General features: G+C 54.5%; 1 protein-coding gene across 1 annotated transcript; it reads right to left on the bottom strand.

Moving 5' to 3' along the window:
• Positions 1 to 6,866: 6,866 nt before the first annotated feature.
• Positions 6,867 to 16,918, bottom strand: CD5L (CD5 molecule like). Its single transcript, XM_042925774.1, has 6 exons — positions 16,764 to 16,918; positions 14,404 to 14,430; positions 11,552 to 11,872; positions 9,877 to 10,185; positions 8,596 to 8,916; positions 6,867 to 7,774 (listed from the first exon to the last, which is right to left on the bottom strand). Exons 1-6 carry the CDS (start codon positions 16,789 to 16,791, stop codon positions 7,746 to 7,748), a joined length of 1,035 nt encoding a protein of 344 aa, XP_042781708.1. The 5' UTR covers positions 16,792 to 16,918; the 3' UTR covers positions 6,867 to 7,745.
• Positions 16,919 to 18,573: the final 1,655 nt, after the last annotated feature.

Genomic DNA, 18,573 nt, shown 5'->3' with positions numbered 1-18,573 from the left:
AGAGAGAGAGAGAGAGAGAGAGAGAGAGAGAGAACCCCAAGCAGGCTCCGAGCTGTCAGCGCAGAGCCCCCCGCAGGCCTGGAACCCACGAACTGGGAGATCATGACCTGAGCCAAAATCAAGAGTTGGACGCTTCACCCACTGAGTCACCCAGGCGCCCCTTGGCTCCCTTCCCGTAAAGGAATTGCATATGCTTTCTCATTATCAAGTGACCCACTCAAGCATCTTTGGGGAGGAGTGACGTCCCCGTGTCACTGGCTCCGGCTCGGCTCTGCGCTGGCCGGCGGGTGTAAGTGCGCGAGGCACGGTCGCATGCGATTGGACACTGGCCACGGGCGCACGGTGTCTCTTGGCTGCCCTTTGACCCACTTTCCAGCATGAGAAGACACAGGGAATTCGAGCTCAAGCCCAGCTGAGCCCAGCAAAACGTCAGTCGGCTGGGCAAGAAGTAACCGTCAGCGGGGAGCCGGCGACATTGCCGTGGCAACAGCCGCAGGAGAGGCTGACGCGGGTCCACGACAGATTTGTGGCCGGGCACCTGCATGCGTTCTCACCTTCATTTATCATTTCACCTTCGAAGTGGTGTCACTCACCTATTTACGGACCGCTAGGGGTACGCCTCCAAGGGTCCCCGTGTTTCCGTAAACGGGAGAGACTTTCTTCACTGTACCTCAGGGAGAAAATTATCAAGGGGATGTGACTTATCTGGCCGATAAACTCAGGAGCAGCAGCTGAGCCTGTGTGGCTGGGTGCCACGTGGGCTCTGTCCTTGAGAAGCAGGCCTCTGTGCGGTCGCCTTGGTCACCCCCCCTCCACACGCCGGGCTCTGTCCCTGCTGCAGAGGCCCGGGCCGTCCACACTGCCTGTGGCCACGATGGGAAATCTGCCGAGTGTCGTGGTCACTTATGAGAACCACTGAGGCCACAGAGCACAGCCAGTTCCTCCGAAGCAATTTTTACTAGTGGAAAGCTCAAGTTTGCTCCCCTCTCTGGGACTCCCGTTACCCTCCGTCCGTCCTGCGCTTGGGTGGATGAAGGAGCATTGCCCGTCCCCTGAAAACGGCGATACGTGCCACACACTAGGCTGCGTTCTGAGCACGTATATATGGACGTGAGAACCGCACGTTCCTTAAGCACCGAGAACCCACAGTGTGGCAGGCGAGAAAGATTCGCGGGCAAACAGAACACAGGGCATTGCGACAACCGTGACTGCGGGAGTCCTGGGGGAGAGATAAGAGCAGAGAGCCCGAGGGAGCCGGTGTCGGGAGAGGGGGCGCTCCAGAGGTGCCCTGAGGTCTGAGCCGGCCTCCGAGGTGGCTGGGAGTCTCCAGAAGCCCGGGTGAGGAGGGACGCACACAGGGCTAAGAGTGCACGCACGCATCAAGTCACGGAACGGAGAGGCGTTTTGCCGAGGTTCTGGAACACAATTTGAGGGAGTGCTGGCCCAGTGGGAGGCTGAAGGGACAGAGGGAGGGAAGATTGGAACGGAGCACGCGCTGCACGAAGAGCGTGGGGATCCTTCAGACGGGGAGCTGGGCCAGCGGGGGCGCCAGGGGCTGCAGGAGGGACCGCCCCCCTCGGGGAGCAGAAGGTCATTGCCCTGAGGGTAAAAGGACATGCTGTTCCATCACCTGATTGTTCACAGAAGCCAGGATTTTGGAATTTTCTATAAAATCTACCAATTTTTTAAAAGTTTATTTAAAAAAAATTTTAATGTTTATTTTGAGGGAGAGAGCGTGTGTGTGCACAGTGGGGGAGGGGCAGAGAGAGAGAGAGACAGAAGGTTCTGTGCTGTCAGCTTGAACACAAGCTTGAACTTTCGAACCGTGAGGTCATGACCTGAGCTGAAATCAAGAGTCAGATGCTTAACTGACTGAGCCACCCAGGCGCGTCCCCCCCCAACCTGTTTCCTTTTTTCTTTCTTTCCTTCCTCCCTCCCTCTCTCTTCCTTTCTTTCTTTCTTTCTTTCTTTCTTCCACTATGGCTACTAGAAAATTCTACATTTTACATTCTACATTCCATTTCCACCGGCCAGAGTTGACTCGACCATGACTCTCAATGACAAGATGCCTTCTCATCCCGCCCACGGCCAGCCTGCAGGGAACAGCTGGACCTGGGCCATTGCCCGTCAAGTCCCCACAAGATGTGATGCCCTCACCTCAGGGTAGAAGGAAAGAAACCCTAAGAGGGAAAGCCTGAGTTCAGGGAAGAGTAGAAACGGTAGCATGTCCGAGGAGCATGCTGGGTCTGGGGTCGTGCGTCGGGAGCAAATCGCAAGAGGAGGTCATTCTCCCGACTTTCAGAGCACTGTCGCGAATTCAAATCGAACTGTGGGCCAATTCCACTGAATCCTCATGGTCTGGGCCACCTTCCCCACCACAGGTTACCGGCTGGTCCTGCTGAAGAAGCAGCGGGAGAAAGACCTTGGGAAGGGAGACGAGGTCACGGAGAGGAAGTGGCCGAGGCATGAGACTCGCTCATCCACCTGCTGGGTCCTTGGGAGTTTGCTCTGTGGGGAAGAGGGTGTTGAGCTTTGGGCAATGACATCCCACTCTTGATGGCCCCGTCGTGTCAAATGCAGTTCTCAAGTACTAACCATCCCTCAGTGCCAAAGTGAGCACAAAATTTATCATCCAAACCAGGACACTTTGGGGAGTGGAAGTGTCCACTAGAAATTACTTATGGAAATTGACCTTCAGTGGACATCAACCATCCTGTCCCGGGCAAAGCTTTATGACTTCAGCAAAACATCGTCTCTATACTCCTATCTTCAGACTGTCCCTCTTTTGTCCTCAGACAACCAGGGACCATCTGCAGTGTTTTCCTCCCTGCTTTTCTGACCCCCACGGGACTCTCTTCCTGTGTCTCTGGGGCAACCTCATGAGGAGGTTCTCACAGGGACAGAGTCCGGTAGAAGGGCCACTGAGGTCAAGGGTGCCCTCTCTCCTCCTGGGAGTTAGAGAGACCGAGCCTCCTTCCAGGCTGTCACTGCACATCGTGTATACTGAGCGCCCACTGACACATCAGGAACGCTGGTGTCACTCGAGAGCAGGACAGCTTCAGGCCATTGCCTGAAAAGAGGCCGAGAGAGGAGGCTGGACAGGACGTGGCTGGAGGGACATCAGCTCTGACGATCTCAGAGAGGCCATGACCTCAGGCGTGGGCTAAACACTGGCACCCCAGGACACACAGGCGTGGACGAAACACTGGCACCCTGGGACACACAACCACCTGCACCTGTTGTTGTGGCATCTCTGTCTTTTCAGATCCTTCCCAGGTTTGATGCTTCAAGTGCGGTGAGAATTGACTCATTACTAACACACGAGCTTACCTAACGAACCTCACCCGAGATGCGCAAATTATCGCTGCATTAATTTTAAGCACGTAAACCGGTTAGGGTTATTTTGGTTAGCCGTGCAAGAACCAGTGAGGTAAGTCGATCAAAATTTAAGCGTATATTTTTGTAGATGGACATATACATCCATAAAACGTATACGATAAGCATACAGCGCTTTGTCACGGAGCGCAACGCTAGGAATGAGACGGGAAAAGACAAGGACCAGAAACGGAAAGTGCTGTCCGGATTCTCTGTCTCTCCTCTGTGTTCCCCTCTGTTTCCTACATTTCAGTGCATCTCTGTGGAAGGGCTTCTGGTGCTCTGCTCCTCCCACTGCTCCTGGGACAACTTACTACAAACCCAGCCACCTGAAGAAACCAATGTTCCTTCAGTGACAGCTCCCATCTCCCAGGAAGGGGTGATCCTTCCAGCTCCAGACCGACGCCCACTCATGGTACCGATGGACTGTGGCCAGGAGGACAGGGTGGTGTTGTTTGAAAATGCTCCTTAGTATTTACCCAAAGGAGCTGAAACCGTGTCCACAGTAAAGTCTGTGCGTGGATGTTTATATAAGCAGCTCTGTCCATGGGTTTGCAGACTTGGAAGCAACCAAGATATCCTTCCGTAGGTTAAACTGTGTGCATCCAGCCTGCGGAATATTGCTCAGCGCTAAGAAGAAATGAGCGACCAAGCTGTGAAAACACATGGAGGACATTTACGCGCGTATCACTTCGTGAAAGAAGCCAGTCTGAGAAGGCTCCGTGGGGTGTGATTCCAATTCTATGACTTCCTGCAAAAGGCAGAACAATGGAGGCAGTGAAAGGATCAGTGGTCGCCAGAGGCTGAGGGGTGACTAGGCAAACACAGAGGACTCCGGAGGGTTTGTAGGGGGATAAACTTCCTCTGCGTGACGTCATAACGGTGGATACGTGTGTATAAATTTGCCCGAACCCTAGAACAGCACCAAGAGTGAGCCCCGGTGTAACCTATGGAATTGGGGGATAATGATGTGTCACGATGTGTCACAGCAGTTGGTGGTAACTAACACACTCGCTGAAGAGGGATGTTTGTAACGGGGGAGGCCGTGCATGTGTGGGGGCAGCGGGCGTATGGGAACCCTCCGTATCTTCCTCTCAATCCCGCTGGGAACCTAAAACTGTTCTTGAAAAAATAATAAAGTCCTAGGGGCGCCTGGGTGGCTCAGTTGGTTAAACATCCGACTTCAGCTCAGGTCACGATCTCACGGCTCTCGGGTTCCAGCCTCGCGTCGGGCTCTGTGCTGACAGCTCGGAGCCTGGAGCCTGCTTCGGATGCTGTGCCTCCCTCTCTCTCGGCCCGATTAATGATGAATATTAATTAATAGTTGCTAATAATAATATTAATATTAAAATATTAATAATGATAACAAGTATTTTATGAATAATTAAAAAGTCCCAAAACACACACAAAACGACGGCCGCAATGGGCAGGCTGGGTATAGTTTACAAACAAAAAGGCTCAGGAGACTGTCAAAAATAAAAGATTACTAATTTATACTAACTATGAAATTACCAGTGGGCCAGGTCGCACGTCTCCTGATTACCGCCAAGTTCTAGAGGCTTCCGAGGAAGCCGAAGTCACGTCAGAGAGTGTGTTGGTGAGCCCGGAAGCAATGCAGTTGATTTTGTAAAAACTGTTTATGTCCGTTGGAGCCGGAATCAGCTGAGGGCCGTAAATGAGACACCCAAAGGTGTTCCCGGCTTAACACAAGCCATATTTGTTTCTTATCAGCAGAGACCCGATGAGGTGCATATGCCACCGGGCCATTTGGGTGTCCGGGCCCCTCCACGCTCTGGCTCTGCCCTCCCCACATCGTCAGGGTCTCCAACCGCCAACCGGCAGACAGAGAGAGACGGCCCAGGGGAAGCGAGCTGTGTCAACTGCCCCGGTGGGAAGGCGTCCCGTCCGTTCTGAGAACCGGCCACGTGCTGCATCGCGACGGAAGGGACAGCTGGGAGCCCCGGTTGCTTGGAGAAGCCGGGACCAAGAGGTGGCAGGTCCCAGCGGGGACTGACTGACTGCAGCCGATTTGTAGCTGCTGCCTGAGGGTGATTTCAGGGCGTGGCCCCCTGCTACTGGGGACTCTGCCCCGGCTGGCTGCGCAGGCTGGGTGTAGGTGTGGGTGCCGTGATCGGGACCCTCTGTCGAGGGTGGGACAGGCAGGGCCACAAGAGTGGTCCTTGGGGAACGAGGCGTATGGCAGCTTGCAAGCCCTAAGTCACCTTCCCAGGGGACGATAGTCCACTGAAGGCACAGTGGCGGGAGAGTGGCCCGCCTGCCCGAGTGCCCAGAGGGTTGCCCACAGTGTCTCCTACTAAGACAGATCTGGGAGCCCTGTTTGCTGGCGAGGCCCCGGACCCTGTCAGGCTGCAAGGGGGTGCTGATTGTCACAGACTTGTAACTGCTGCCTCCGGGTGATTTTCAGGGCCCGGGACCCCTCTATGTGGGAGACTGTGCAGGTGGTACGGTCAGTCCCCAGCCCCACAGGCCCGGAGGGCCCCGTCTGCCCCAGGCCAGATGAGGGGGTGCACACGGGGCATGTGTGGGCCAGGAAGTGCCCTGGCAAGGGCCCTGACAAGGGTCAGGAGGGGTCGGGTCTCAGGAGGGTCTCTTGGAGGAAAAGGTGTGAGCCAGCTCACAACCCCTGACCTGCGCAGGCACTATTCCCCCCGAAGGCAGAGCTCGAAGGGAGCAGACTGCTTTGCCGGGGCTGGGCTGGGGGCGCTGGCCGCTGTGTTCTCTGATAAGAGGCACCTGGGAGAGACTAGCCGCGTGTGCCGGAGGACACAGCAGAGTCTGAGCGCGGGCAGTCACTGTCACACGCGAATCTCCTCGGGCCCTGGCTCGCTATTTCATCCGTGCCCGCTGTGGACATCGAGGTGGCCTCCTCCCCGACGTTTCCAACAGGCCAGCGTCACCTCCGTATTCTCTCCTTCGGTGACACCACTTAGGCTCCTGCCAGCTCTTGCTTCCGGGTGGGATCCAGCCCGTCTCTTCCAAGTGCTGTTACTTTGATCTGATGGGTTCTCAGGGGACTTGGCCGGCATGGAAACAAACGAAATTCTAATGCAGAAATTAAGGGAGATTCAGAGTTCCTGTTGTGAAATTCCAACCCTTTCTGCTCTACGTTGGATACAACAGCCTTTCGGTGCAGGCAGCTCTAGGTTTCCAGCTCCTATGGGGTGACGGGAACAGGGTACTGGTCTGTGGGGGAAATCAGGAAGACCTCATCTGATAAAGGGAGCTGAGCAAATGAAGGCAAGTCTCTTTGAGTCACAGGGTCGGTCCCCAAATGTGTGATAAGGCCTTTTCTTCTCTGCTCTGGAACCAGGTTATTCCCTGTCCCCACCCTAGGGAAGAGGCAGGAGGGTAGGGTTCTAGAAGGCACGGGGTCCTAAGTGCTGGCGGGGTCTCTGCTGCCCCAAAGGCCGTCGCTGACGCACCTGCTTCCCCGGGGCGGAAAAAAAAGCACCTCGCACAGGAGCCAACGGTTGAGACGTTTAGACCGTGAGATCGACTTTATTAGGCGGCGTAAATGCAGGCACATTACAGGTGCTCAGAGTCTAAGCCTCGAGTTTTAGAATCAGGTCTCGATTCTCTCCTTACCAGCCTCGCGCGTCGCCTCAGACTTGCAGGTGCCAGCGTGTGAGAGGCTAAAATGAGAGGCACCATCTGACTGGCGTGAGGCACGGCCCCGGGCCTCTCCCTCCTTCTGGTCGCAGCCACACAGCCAGCGCGTCTCCTGGGACCCGTTAGGACGCGTGTGTGCGCGCAGCGGCTCGATCGGCCGCAACCTCGCCGGCTGGTCACCAGAGCCGTTTTCTTCCGGGCGTTCAGGGGGTGCAACATGGTTTCCAGGTGCCACGAAAGGGTCTAGAATTCCAGGACGCTGCTCTGCTGCTGAAAGGACGTGTTGCCCCCAAGGAGCAGGAGGGCGGCGAGGAGCAATGCATCGTCGTGGTCGTCCGAAGCGTGAGAAAAAGAGTTTAAAAGGTTCTAAGCTTTCCCCCCAAGTTCCACGTAACTGTCCTGCTCCCTTCACGTTCTTTGCAGGCACAGAGATGGGGCGGGGCAACAGCCCGTGCTGCAAAGAGCGCCGGGCTGGGCGAGGGGAAGCAGGACAGGCCCCGGCCGGGGCAGGGGGGCCGCTGTGCGGGCAAGGGGACGAGGGCCCATCTCCCCCGGCGGAGGGCCTGCAACACCCGGTAACTCCGGGCGACCACGGGAGCGCTTGGCTCTGGAGCAAGGCGTAGGCAGAGTTCAGACTCTTCCTGGGGGCAGAGCGGGGCTGTGGGTACAGCCTGCGGCTGGGGGGCTCAGGCCGGGCCGATCAAGGCCCAGGAGAAGTAAGGGCGCTTGGGGCCTGTGGGTCAAGCATCAAGTAGGCCAGGCTGCTGTTCTGCAGAAAGAAGAAGCATGTACAGTGAGAAGGGGGCACGTCCAGAAGGAAGGCTTCATGCAAGCTCTAAGAGGCTCAGAGAGAAGACTGGGTCCCCGGAGAGGAAAGAGAGGTCACCGCCTTGCTCGGCCCCGTCGGCCCTTACCCGGCCCCACGGCGGTGTTTCACCCGAGCAGGCCTGCATATCTACCCTGCTCACAAAGCGGAGCTTTGGACCCCAGGGGCCTCGCCTGCATTTTTCCGGCTTCCTCCTTCCCTCCCCCAAAGACGCCTGCAGCTCGGGGCTGGTCTGCCAGCTGTCTGAGAAGACTCTGTCTCCCGGGCATTGCCAGAGAGCCCCCTACCCCAGCCCCGTTCCCAAGGGTTCACCTCAAATAAGGGAGTCACGCGGGTAGAAGGAGGTGGGACAGGCTCCCATAGTTTAAAGTCAGGGTGCGAGGGTTGGGGTCGTCTGGGACAATGACCCCTGAGTTCAGAGTCAGGACCCGGCACTTTCGTTCTGCTCTATCATTTCCAAGCGATTTTTACGATTCTGGAAAGTTGCTTATCCTCTCTGACCCTCACTCTCTTCGTGTTTGATCTAAGGGTGTTGATCCAACCGTTTTTAAAACCTCTCTTGCTCTCACATCAATAGGTAGACGGTTTGGGATTTATCAATAATCAGTATCGTTATTGTTTCTATTTACTGCTGGAAGACCTCATTCGTGTCCCTGGAAGAAAGCGTCAAGTGGGGGAGCGGCGTGGCAGCCGGGGTCTCACCCCCAGAGGGAGCCCCCCTGTCCTTCCCTCCCGCCACGCTGGCCCATCCACCCAGGACTGACCTTCACAGACCACAGCCACGTCCTCTCTGTGGTTACAGTTGTGGTAGCCCCAGGACCTGTGTGGGCACTGCTCCAGGGACAGCTCCTTCCCCGAGCAGTTGACGTCGTCCAGCCAGATGCGGCCGGCCCCGGGGCCGAACCTTCTCCGGACTTTGACAGGTGGAGACAGGGGCTCCCCGCAGCCCAGCTGCCTGCACACCACCCGGTCTGCTTCCTGTCCCCAGCCGTCGTCGCAGACAGAGCCCCACTCGCCCTTATGCAGCACCTCCAGCCTCCCCTCACAGTGGCTGCGTCCTCCTACCAGCTTCAAGCCAAAGGGATCTGCAGGTGCAGGAGGAACAGGGGGGAGGGCGGGAGGCAGGGAGGATGATGGGTAAGCTCCTCTGAGCCGGCACTCAGATCCCATCAGCACCCGAGACTCTCCACCCGGCTCCCAAGCGTACATCCCCTTCTCTGGACCTGACCCCGCGGCCCCGGTCCCTTTCCTTCACCAGGACTTCCCACCTCCCCATCTAGTTTAGTAAAATGTGACGTTAGCAGGGGCACCTGGGTGGCTCAGTCAGTTAAGCCTCCGACTTTGACCCAAATCATGGTCTCAAGGTTCGTGGGTTTGAGCCCCGCGTCAGGCTCACTGTGGTCAGCGCAGAGCCTGCTTCGGATCCTCTGTCCTCCACTTTCACTCTGTCTCTCTCTCAAAAATACACATTTTTTCAAAAACGTGAAAAAAATCGAACGTTACTAAATGACTTTCCACTAGTTTTTAAAAAATTGGAGAGCTCAACAATACCTGGGATGGTGTGCCTGTTCCTACTAAATAGAATTCAATATAATAATAGTTCATATGAATATAGTGCTTCAGATGGCTTAAAGCACCTCCGTATACAAGGGCACATATTATTGTCTCCATTTTAACTTTTTTAATGTTTTATTTATTTTTGAGAGAGAGACAGAGACAGAGACAGAGCATGAACAGGGGAGGAGCAGAGAGAGCGGGAGATGCAGAATTTGACCGATCCAGGCCCCAAGCCGTCAGCACAGACCTGAACATGGGGCTCCAGTTCAAGAACCGTGAGATCGTAACCCGAGCCGAAGCTGGACGCTTAACCGGCTGAGCCACCCAGTTGTCTCCATTTTAAAAACAAGAGAATTGATGGGCGGCACAGCTAAGTTACTTTGTTACCGTCATCTGATGGATGACGGGTTCTCCCTGAGCCTCGGTGAAAGTGAATCCGATTGACCTAAATTCATGACTGAACCTGCCTCTGGACTCCTAGGCATTACCTTCACATTCGACCCACACGTCCTCATTGTGGGTACAGTTGTGTTCCCAAACTTCAGAAAGGCAATATTGAAGGCTCACTTCTTGTCCTGAGCATGACGCCTTTCTCTGCCAGATGGCCCCTTGGCCCTGGGTCGCTTTGTTGCAGCCTCTCCGGGTCAGGGTGGCCCGTCCACACCCCAGCTGCCGGCACACCACCTTGGCGACTGCAAAGCTCCAGCCTGCTTGGCACACAGAGCTCCACTCCCCTTGGAACTTCACCTCCACTCGGCCCTGGCAGCGCCCGGGGCCATCGGCCAGCCTCACACTCTCTGTGGGGAAGCAAAGAGCAGGTGTCTGCTTACCCAACAACACGATCCTCCCAGAATAGAGCCCCACGGACACGTCCCTGTGCTCTTGGCGCTTAGCACGACGCATCTAGAGTGCTCAGCGTTGCCTCGTGGGTGCTTGTGGAAAGGACGGACAAGTGAGTCGATGGAGTGAATGTCATTTTTCAGTTCCACGTGAGTTAATTATTTCTGTAACATTTTTAGTTTTTCAAGTTATTTTCACGTTCGTATTCTCATTTGTTCCTCCTAAGAGGCAAGCGGAGGCGTTGCGTAGATTTTTACAAAATAAATGCAATAGTCACCTACACATTGTGTCCCAGACCAAAAGCTTTTGGGTTTGTTTTCAGTGTTTATCACCCAAGTATCGTGGGTTAGCGCTCCTGACCCTCCACCTCTCCAAGAAATAGGAACGAGATTCCAGCGTCAGGCAGCCTGAGTGGTTGTGTCCCTGGTTACGGTCTGCAGGGTGACAAAGACAGGACACAGAGCAACCTAACCCTAACCGCCACCAAACCACAGTCTAATGGGGGGGAAGTGCACACAGAGAGGGGACTGTTAGCGCACAGGAAGCAAGTGTGTGGAGAGGGCGAAGAAATACGGCAACTATACATACATACACCAGGCTTGTGTGGGTTTCCTGGGAACGGCTCTCGTCCACGCTCCAGATGGTGGACTCCTTGAGAGCTGGAAGAGCATGCGTCATACTTTGCTTTTTTTCTAATGTTTATTTATTTCTGAGACAGAGAGAGACAGAGCATGAGCGGGGGAGGGGCAGAGAGCGAGCGCGAGACACAGAATCCGAAGCAGGCTCCAGGCTCTGAGCCATCAGCACAGAGCCCGATGCGGGGCTAGATCCCACAAACCACGAGATCATGACCGGAGCTGAAGTTGGACGCTTAATCAATTGAGCCACCCAGGTGCCCCTGTACTTTTTTTTTTTTTTTTTTTTTTTTTAGCACCAAAACCCGGGAAGCATACGTCGTACTTCACCAGCTCTTTTCTTCCCCATACCTCCTGCCAAGCTCCAGACACAGGTTATACTCTTGATCCAACATTTAGTGGTGGATGGATCTGTGCGTGCTCGTGTGTGTGTGTGTGTGTGTGTGTGTGTGTGCGTGCGCACGCACGTGCACAAAGGGGAGAAGCAGCCCTTCACGGAGGCTGAAACTACGGTGAATGCTGTACCTCAACCAAAGAGCATGGGCAATACTAAGTGAGGGTAGTGTTCACCTGCAGGGCCCACGATCAGGAAGAGGTGAGACACGAAGGGTGAGGAGCCAGTTAGCCACGTGTCGAGTCCACAGTGGGCTCAGACAGGTGAACTGGCCAGAGGGGCTGTGGTACTCACCCTTGCACACGGCTCCCGCATCCTCAGCATGGGAGCATCCGATAGCATCTTCCTTCTTACACTGAGACAGGCTTTCTTCGATCCCATTGCATCTGAACAAGTGGGTGAAGACTTTTTGGTCCTTTGGTGTCACTGGTCCATATACAGTGCCACTCATGGTCTTCTTGGCCTCTCCACAGTCCAGCTCCCGGCACAGCACGGCCACAGCGTCCATGTTCCAGTAATCATCACACACGGTGACCCACTCGTCATCCTGCTGCACCTCCACACGACCTTCACAGCGGTGGTCACCTCCCACTAGCCGCACTCTGGACAAAGACCCTGCAAAGGAACGGGAGCCTGGCTGGGCATCCGGAGGAGCCCGGAGAGGGTGCAGGCATCTCAGGAAACTTCCATCACTGACAGAGGGTGTTTGGAAAGCTGGGGGATGGGAAAGGAGGGCTCAAAAGGGAAGCGGGGGGGAGAGGAGCTTCAGGACCTCATCCCTAAGCTCTGATTCTGCTCCCTTTTAATTTACCCTGCCAAGAAACTCCACGGCAAGACACCTACAAACACATGCTCACGTGGCCAGACGGTGGAAGCCCCAGGTCAGAACACAAACGTAGAGGTGTTCCCTGTTGCATTCTTTCTTCTTGACCCTGTCCTTCCCCATGGCCACCAGATGAGGCAGGATGTTTAGATATAATTTGGGCTGAACAACCTGACTCTCTCTCTCTCCCAACATCAACGATCTCCCCTACCTTGCTGCCCCCTATGACATCTTCCCATGTCCGAGAACACAGCTCAGAAGAATGCAGAGAGAAGTAGGCAAAGGGCCAAGCCTTTGCACATCTGAACCTCGGTCATTAGTCCAGAGGGTTCCAGCAGCCGGGGTAGGGGGCAGCCTCCCCAGAGCCTCCAGATAATTTCTGAGGAATCCAGAACCTGTTTCTGCTTCCCGGCTACAACTCTGAGGGTAGAAAAGAATAACTGAAATCCTCTCCCTCTTCCAGCAAGACATAGACATAGAGTGATGGCTGTGGGGAGGACAGAAACGAGCTCATCAGGCAACACACTTTTATTGAGCACATACTATGTTCATGAACTCAAAGAACAGTGACCAACAAGACTGTCCACACTGTGTCCTCAAGGACATTATATTTAAGACATCTGAGGCAACCCCAGCGGGTCTCCTGCAGCCTCCAAGTGACAACGTGGCACAGAAAAGCTGAGTCAGTCTTGCTTCCACGGGATGGGGCGGTTGACCTTAGAGAGGTCTGGGGCACCTGGCGGGACCGCACGTGCCTGCTGGTCTGTGACCAACCAGGATGCGAGCATTGTCGCCTATGACCACGTGGGACACGTGGGTGACTCAGGCACCTGCAGGAATGGAATATGACCTCGAAGGAGCAGATCTCCCACTGCCTCTGCGGCACACAAATCCTCTAGAACCTGCATTCAACCCCAGAAGACGTGGCTGAGTGGGAAAGCTCTGAGCTGGCTGACTTCAAAGTGCTTTGGAAGTTGACCTTTGGCTTGCTCATTTGCTTTTGTGTCTCTCCTTTTCCTCCAAGTGTCTTTTGAGGGAAGCAATGTGAGGCATGGAGGCTAGAGACAGAGATTTAAATGTAACTACAAAACAACTAAGCAAGGTTTTCATTTTTGCACACCTAAGTTTGCAGCCTACAAATAAAGATAACCCTAGAGGAGTCACCCAGAAACAGCATTTCATTGCAAGATTAGCGTTTAAACAGGCATTATTGTGTCCTCTGGGATGCTAGCTGCACACATTATCTGACTCTGAATTGTAAAATTCTGGCTCTAAGTGAGTTTTCCTTTCCACAGAAAGGAGGCATAGAACACTTCCTAGGAAAGAAGAAATATGTAAGAAAGAAACAGCGTTAGTGTCCAAGAAACCCAACTGCGAAGAGATCTGAAAGCCAGGGAGAAGGGCTGGGGGACCATCGAGGCAGCTGCGTCCCCGGCAGTGTCCTCGACCTATTGTGTTGGCTGATGGTTCCAGAGCAGAACCCTGGGGTGGAGGGGGAATGTCCTGGGCCATGGAAAGCTGGAGAGCAGTGGTCCCTGTGCCAGCAGCAAGAACAGCCCTGGAAGCCACAGGAAAAGGCCCATGTAATCTGAGCGTCAGGGTGAGAACCCCAGGCAGCACTCCAGAAGGAATCGAACTGCACCCTGCAGATGTGGGGCCCCTCCCTAGTAAAGAGGCTAGAGGCTAGTGGCTGCCCCTCTCTCACGAAGCCTCTACCGTCAAGACAAAGAAGACGGATGGGGTAATATCTAAGGAGCTGATAGTCCACGACCAACCCCCTAGAGTCTGGAACATCAGTCTTCCCCTTGAGAGACCCATTCCCCTCGTATGTTGCCTCACTCGAGGGGCCGGTGGAGGCTGAAATCCAGTCCGCCTGCTGCCGGTCGAGCCACAGGCCGCATACAAGTTGACGCATTTCTAGTTCAAAGGAGCCATGCAGGCTGACACAGGGTCCTGCCAGTGGTAGAGCCCAGCAGGGCAAGAGGAAGCTCCTCACCCAGATATGCCCGCGAGGAGGTGAGGTGCCTTCCGAGCCCCAAACAAGGCCATCTGCTGCTTGGAGGTGCCCAAGAGTCTTGGGCCACAGAGGCCAAGTGGGAGGGAATCCCCTTTCGGGAAATGCCACCCGAATCCCTCCCAGGTTCTGGAGGTGGGAAGCCATCCACATAAGACTGAGTGGGCGGACTGAGAAACTGGGAAGGAAATCTACCAGGGCTGTATCGAATAGAGCCTCTCTCCATGCCCCAGGAAGCTTCAAATTTTCCATCTCTGGAGCTTGGAGCCCCCCACCCCCCCGCCTCTCAAGGACCTCAAAAAGTCTTACCTAAAATGCCAGGTCCAGTGCAAATGGCTGGGGAGAGAAGAAGGAAGTTGAGTGAGATCATACAGTCCATTTCCAAGGCTTTGTTCAAACAACACGACTGTCTCTAAATTTTTTGCTAGACTTTGTGGGGCAGCTAAAGTGTGGGTACAGAGCCTCCAGACTCAGTCCTGTGGGGACCCTCCCCTGCAAGGACACACGGACAGTGGCTGGGAACCACAAAGACCGGTCTGCCACAGCCCATCATGTTCCCCGAACACGCAACGTTGGATCTGCCCCAGGGGTGTTGTGCAGCCTCTGGGCTCCACAGGAAGAGGTGTCAGAGGTCCCTGGAATGGGCTCTGGTGCAGAAGGCAGCGACACCACCACGGCAGCTCAGAGCGGGGGAAATGGGAGGGATCGTCTACGTTCACTGGCGCTGCATTGGGACCACAGCCAGCGTACTGTTTCTGTAAAGGGCCAGATCGCAAATAATCTGGGCTTTGTAGACACACGGTCTCTGTCACCACTACTCAACTTTGTCACTGTAGCGTGAGAGTTGCCATGTGTCCGAACGAGCACAAAGAGCATGGCCATGTTGCAACCAACCTTTGTTCATAGACTCTGAGATTCAGACTTCGGTGCACAAAATATCATTCTTCTTTGGATTTTTTTTCCCACCGTTGAAAAATGTAAACACCATCCTTAGCTTGGAGGCTGTTTGCTGGCCTCCGGGGGCTCAACAGGTCAGAAAGCAGCTCTGTATTTGCTTCCCAATCCCCAGCCTTAAGCACCGGCACGTCTTAGGACATCATAGTTTCTTCCCGCAGGACCTCTGGGTGGCCGGGATCCTCCATGCATTGGGCTCCCTTCTAATGCTGCCAAGAGTCCTGAACTCTGTGTCCACCTGTGGTCCCCGAGTGGTCCCCGAGGCCCTAGGCATTCTGCAGTGCAGAACAGTTTTTCCCTCCCCACATCTTGTGGAATGTTTGTGAAGGAGCTAATATCTTTGGTCTAGAGCCTTTCAGGCAGATCCAAGAATTTCAGTGGCTTGTTCTGAACTATTTGCCAAGTAGTTTCTTAACAACCCTAAGCCCTTGGCCTTCAGGATGTGGCCGCTTGTCTGCAGCTGTCTAAAACTCCAGATCGTATCACACATAACCCCCCACATCTCCAGTAAAGAGCACGAAGCATGTGCACACAGAGAGGAAACTGAGCGTGTCGACCCTGACATGCAGGTGTGAAAGTGACAGAGCCCAAGAGTGACTTGAAAACTCTGGGGCAGAGTAGACGACTGCGGGGGACCGGACCGGAGAGGCTTCACCAAGGAGGTGGGGCCAAAGGAAAGTCGGGAAGACAGGGTAGGATGCATGTGATGGGCTGGCCCGCTCTTGGGTGATACGGGGACACACTGGAGTTTAGGAGAGTGGCCAGCATCCTGCACAGAGCACGTCGATGCCCGGTTGAGAGCCCAGTGCAAGCTCCAGTGATGCACCAGAACATCAAGACAATACAAAGTGGGTAAGATTGGGATGCCTGGTGGCTCAGGCAGTTGGGCGTCCAACTCATGATTTCAGCTTAGGTCATGATCTCGCGGCTCATGAGTCTGAGCCCTGCATCTGAGTAGAGGCTGCTTGGGATCCCCTCTCTCTCTCCCTCTCTCTCTCCATCTCTCCCTCTCTCTCTCCAAATGAATAAATAAAACTTAAAAATGGCTGTGATTAGTTAGGGAAGGGACCTAGTAGGCATTGTTGGATGCCCCAAGCTTCTTAATTCGTGAAAAGTCTCCCACAGGCCTCTAGAGAACATAATATTCTCCTCATTCCATAGATGAAAACAAGATTCCAGAGAGAGAGGGTAATTGAACAATTCAGACAGCCAAGAAATCAAAGGACGAGAATTGAAACTCGGGTCCCTTTGACTCCAAAATCCCATTTACTGTGAATGAATCTGGATGATAAGAAACTGGGAAACCCCGCATGAACACTTTTTGGAGGAAACTGGACAGCGTGGCCTGTGGAAGGTGTTTGCCTGTGGTTCTACTTCCTTTTCTTCCCCCACCTGCTGCTACGCATGGTTCACTTGTCTTTTTCAAAAAAAAAAAGTGCCTTTGGGGAAATTTATGCAACAGGGGAAATGATAGACTATTATAAATTTGTCAGGGCAAATAGAAAGTGATAGGAAAAAAAAACTAAAACCTCTGGGGATCACAGTGGATTCTAAATTGGGTGTGGACTGAATGGCTTTGGGTTTAGAACACTGTTGGACACAGAAGGGGCAGGAGAGCAGAAGTCACTCCTTGAGAGGGAGTGGGACCAGCTGGGCAGGGGGCTCTGGGGGGGGGGGGGTCTGAAGCCTCAGCCAGCAGGGCCCGAGATACTCACCGAGGATTAGGGAGAAGAGTAGCGCCATGAGCCAGGAGACGGGAGAGGCTGAGCTGGAATCCGAGGCCGCGAGGAGGCCCCAGGGCAGCAACGGAGAGTTCTGGGCACAAGTGCACCGCGGGACAGAGGTCCTGTCTGCAGCAAGAGCATTATCAGGTGACCAGAAGCCAATGGGCTCAGGGGGCAGAGCTGGTGGAGCCGGGCTTGCTGAGCTCAGCGTATCCCCAGAGGAAGGGAGGTGGCCGGAACTGGCAGAAAGATAGCGAAAACAGAAGGAAACTACAAAACCCCCAAGCTGCCCTGACTTGGTTCTGCTCTAATCTCAGCTCCAACCACCTCTGCTTCAGACCCTTCACTGCGTAACCACGGCAATCAGCTCCCGCGAGGGCAGGCGGGGACCAAGAGTAGGGCCATTTCACCTGCTAAGATCAGGCAACCCTTGACCTCCGTGTGGGGTTCGTGGGGGTGACAGACCAACTTTGATTCCTTCGCCCCAGATGGAAGCACCAGGAGAATAGAGAAGGAGAGTAGAGTGAATCCAGACTTGCCCTTGGAGGCACCATGATTCAGAGTCAAGGCATCGATCTCTGCAGCCGAGGCTCCTTTTCCTTCAAGCCAGCCATTCCGGCACAGAGCAGAGGGCTTAGTACACGGATCTGCTCTTCTCTACCTGTCCTGGTTTATGCCCATCTTCGGAAGCCGAGCAAAAAAGAGGTCATGAAATCAAGTCACTCCTAGGACCAGGATGTGGTAGACAGCAGTTGAGTAGCAAGATCCCTGGTCTCCCCAGCCTCCCGCCTTGCTATCGCGCACAGCCGCGCATCCAGAGCTGTTCAACGCTGGACTACGGAGCGCTCAGCTGCGTAGGCCGGCGTCATTCCTGCCGCTGCTTCTCTGAAATGTCCACGTCACTCCGCACAAAGCTTGGCTCCTTTGGGCTTTGCTCTTTCATCCTGTCTTTCTTCGCTTTGTTATCACTGCATCCGGTAAAGAGCTCTGAGTAGCGAGAGAGCCGGATGAGTGTGACGGGCGCAGGAAAGGCACTGATGCGGGACACAGTCGTGCAGCTGCGACAGGGTCTGTGAACAGCTGAGGGAGCAAAGTATACGGCACTTTGGGAGCACAGTGAAGGACATGGTCACTTGCACTTGGGGCTAATCAGGGACTTCACAGGGGTGATGACTCTTGGGCAGGAGGCGAGGGGCAAGGGGGCCGGAGAACCGGAGCGGGAAAGGCTTTGCTCTGCATGTGTGGACAGAACAGAATCATCTACCTGAGCGACGCAGGCTGGTCTGGAAGGGCTGGGTCTCAGCCCGCATGGCAGTCGGGTGCCAGGGATACTGGTGTGTCAGGGATACACGTGGTGTAGGGTCTATCACAAATGGGTCCGTAAATGCTAATTACTCACACCCTCACTCTCCAAATCTTGAAATGATGCAGTAGCAGACCCAGAATGCAGAAAAGCCTCAAAGCATCAGCTTTCCTGTTGACGACCCTCCGTCAGGTTGTGACCAGGATCCCAGACCCTGTGCATCTACCTTCACCTTTGGGAGGCAGACCTGCCCTACAGAGTTTACGCTTGGAGAAGAAAAGACCTGCTGTGGCCCAGGAGCCCACCAACCAGCAAGGAGCTCAGGCTTCCGGGCTCAGAGATATTTCTCCCCCATCATGTGGGACATCGGGTGAAAGAGAAGGGAGGAAAAATAAAGACGAAAGCTTTCCTGCCAACATATTTTACTAGCAGAGTCAGGAACGTGAAGAAAGGAAAGGAAGGCTATCGCCCCAAGGATGCAAAGAGCCGCCCTGTGAT

This window comes from Panthera leo, chromosome F3 (genome assembly GCF_018350215.1).
Source record: "Panthera leo isolate Ple1 chromosome F3, P.leo_Ple1_pat1.1, whole genome shotgun sequence".
Classification (NCBI taxonomy): domain Eukaryota; kingdom Metazoa; phylum Chordata; class Mammalia; order Carnivora; family Felidae; genus Panthera; species Panthera leo.
The sequence above is the reverse complement of the archived record's forward strand: the minus strand, read 5'-3'. Positions and strand labels throughout refer to the sequence as shown.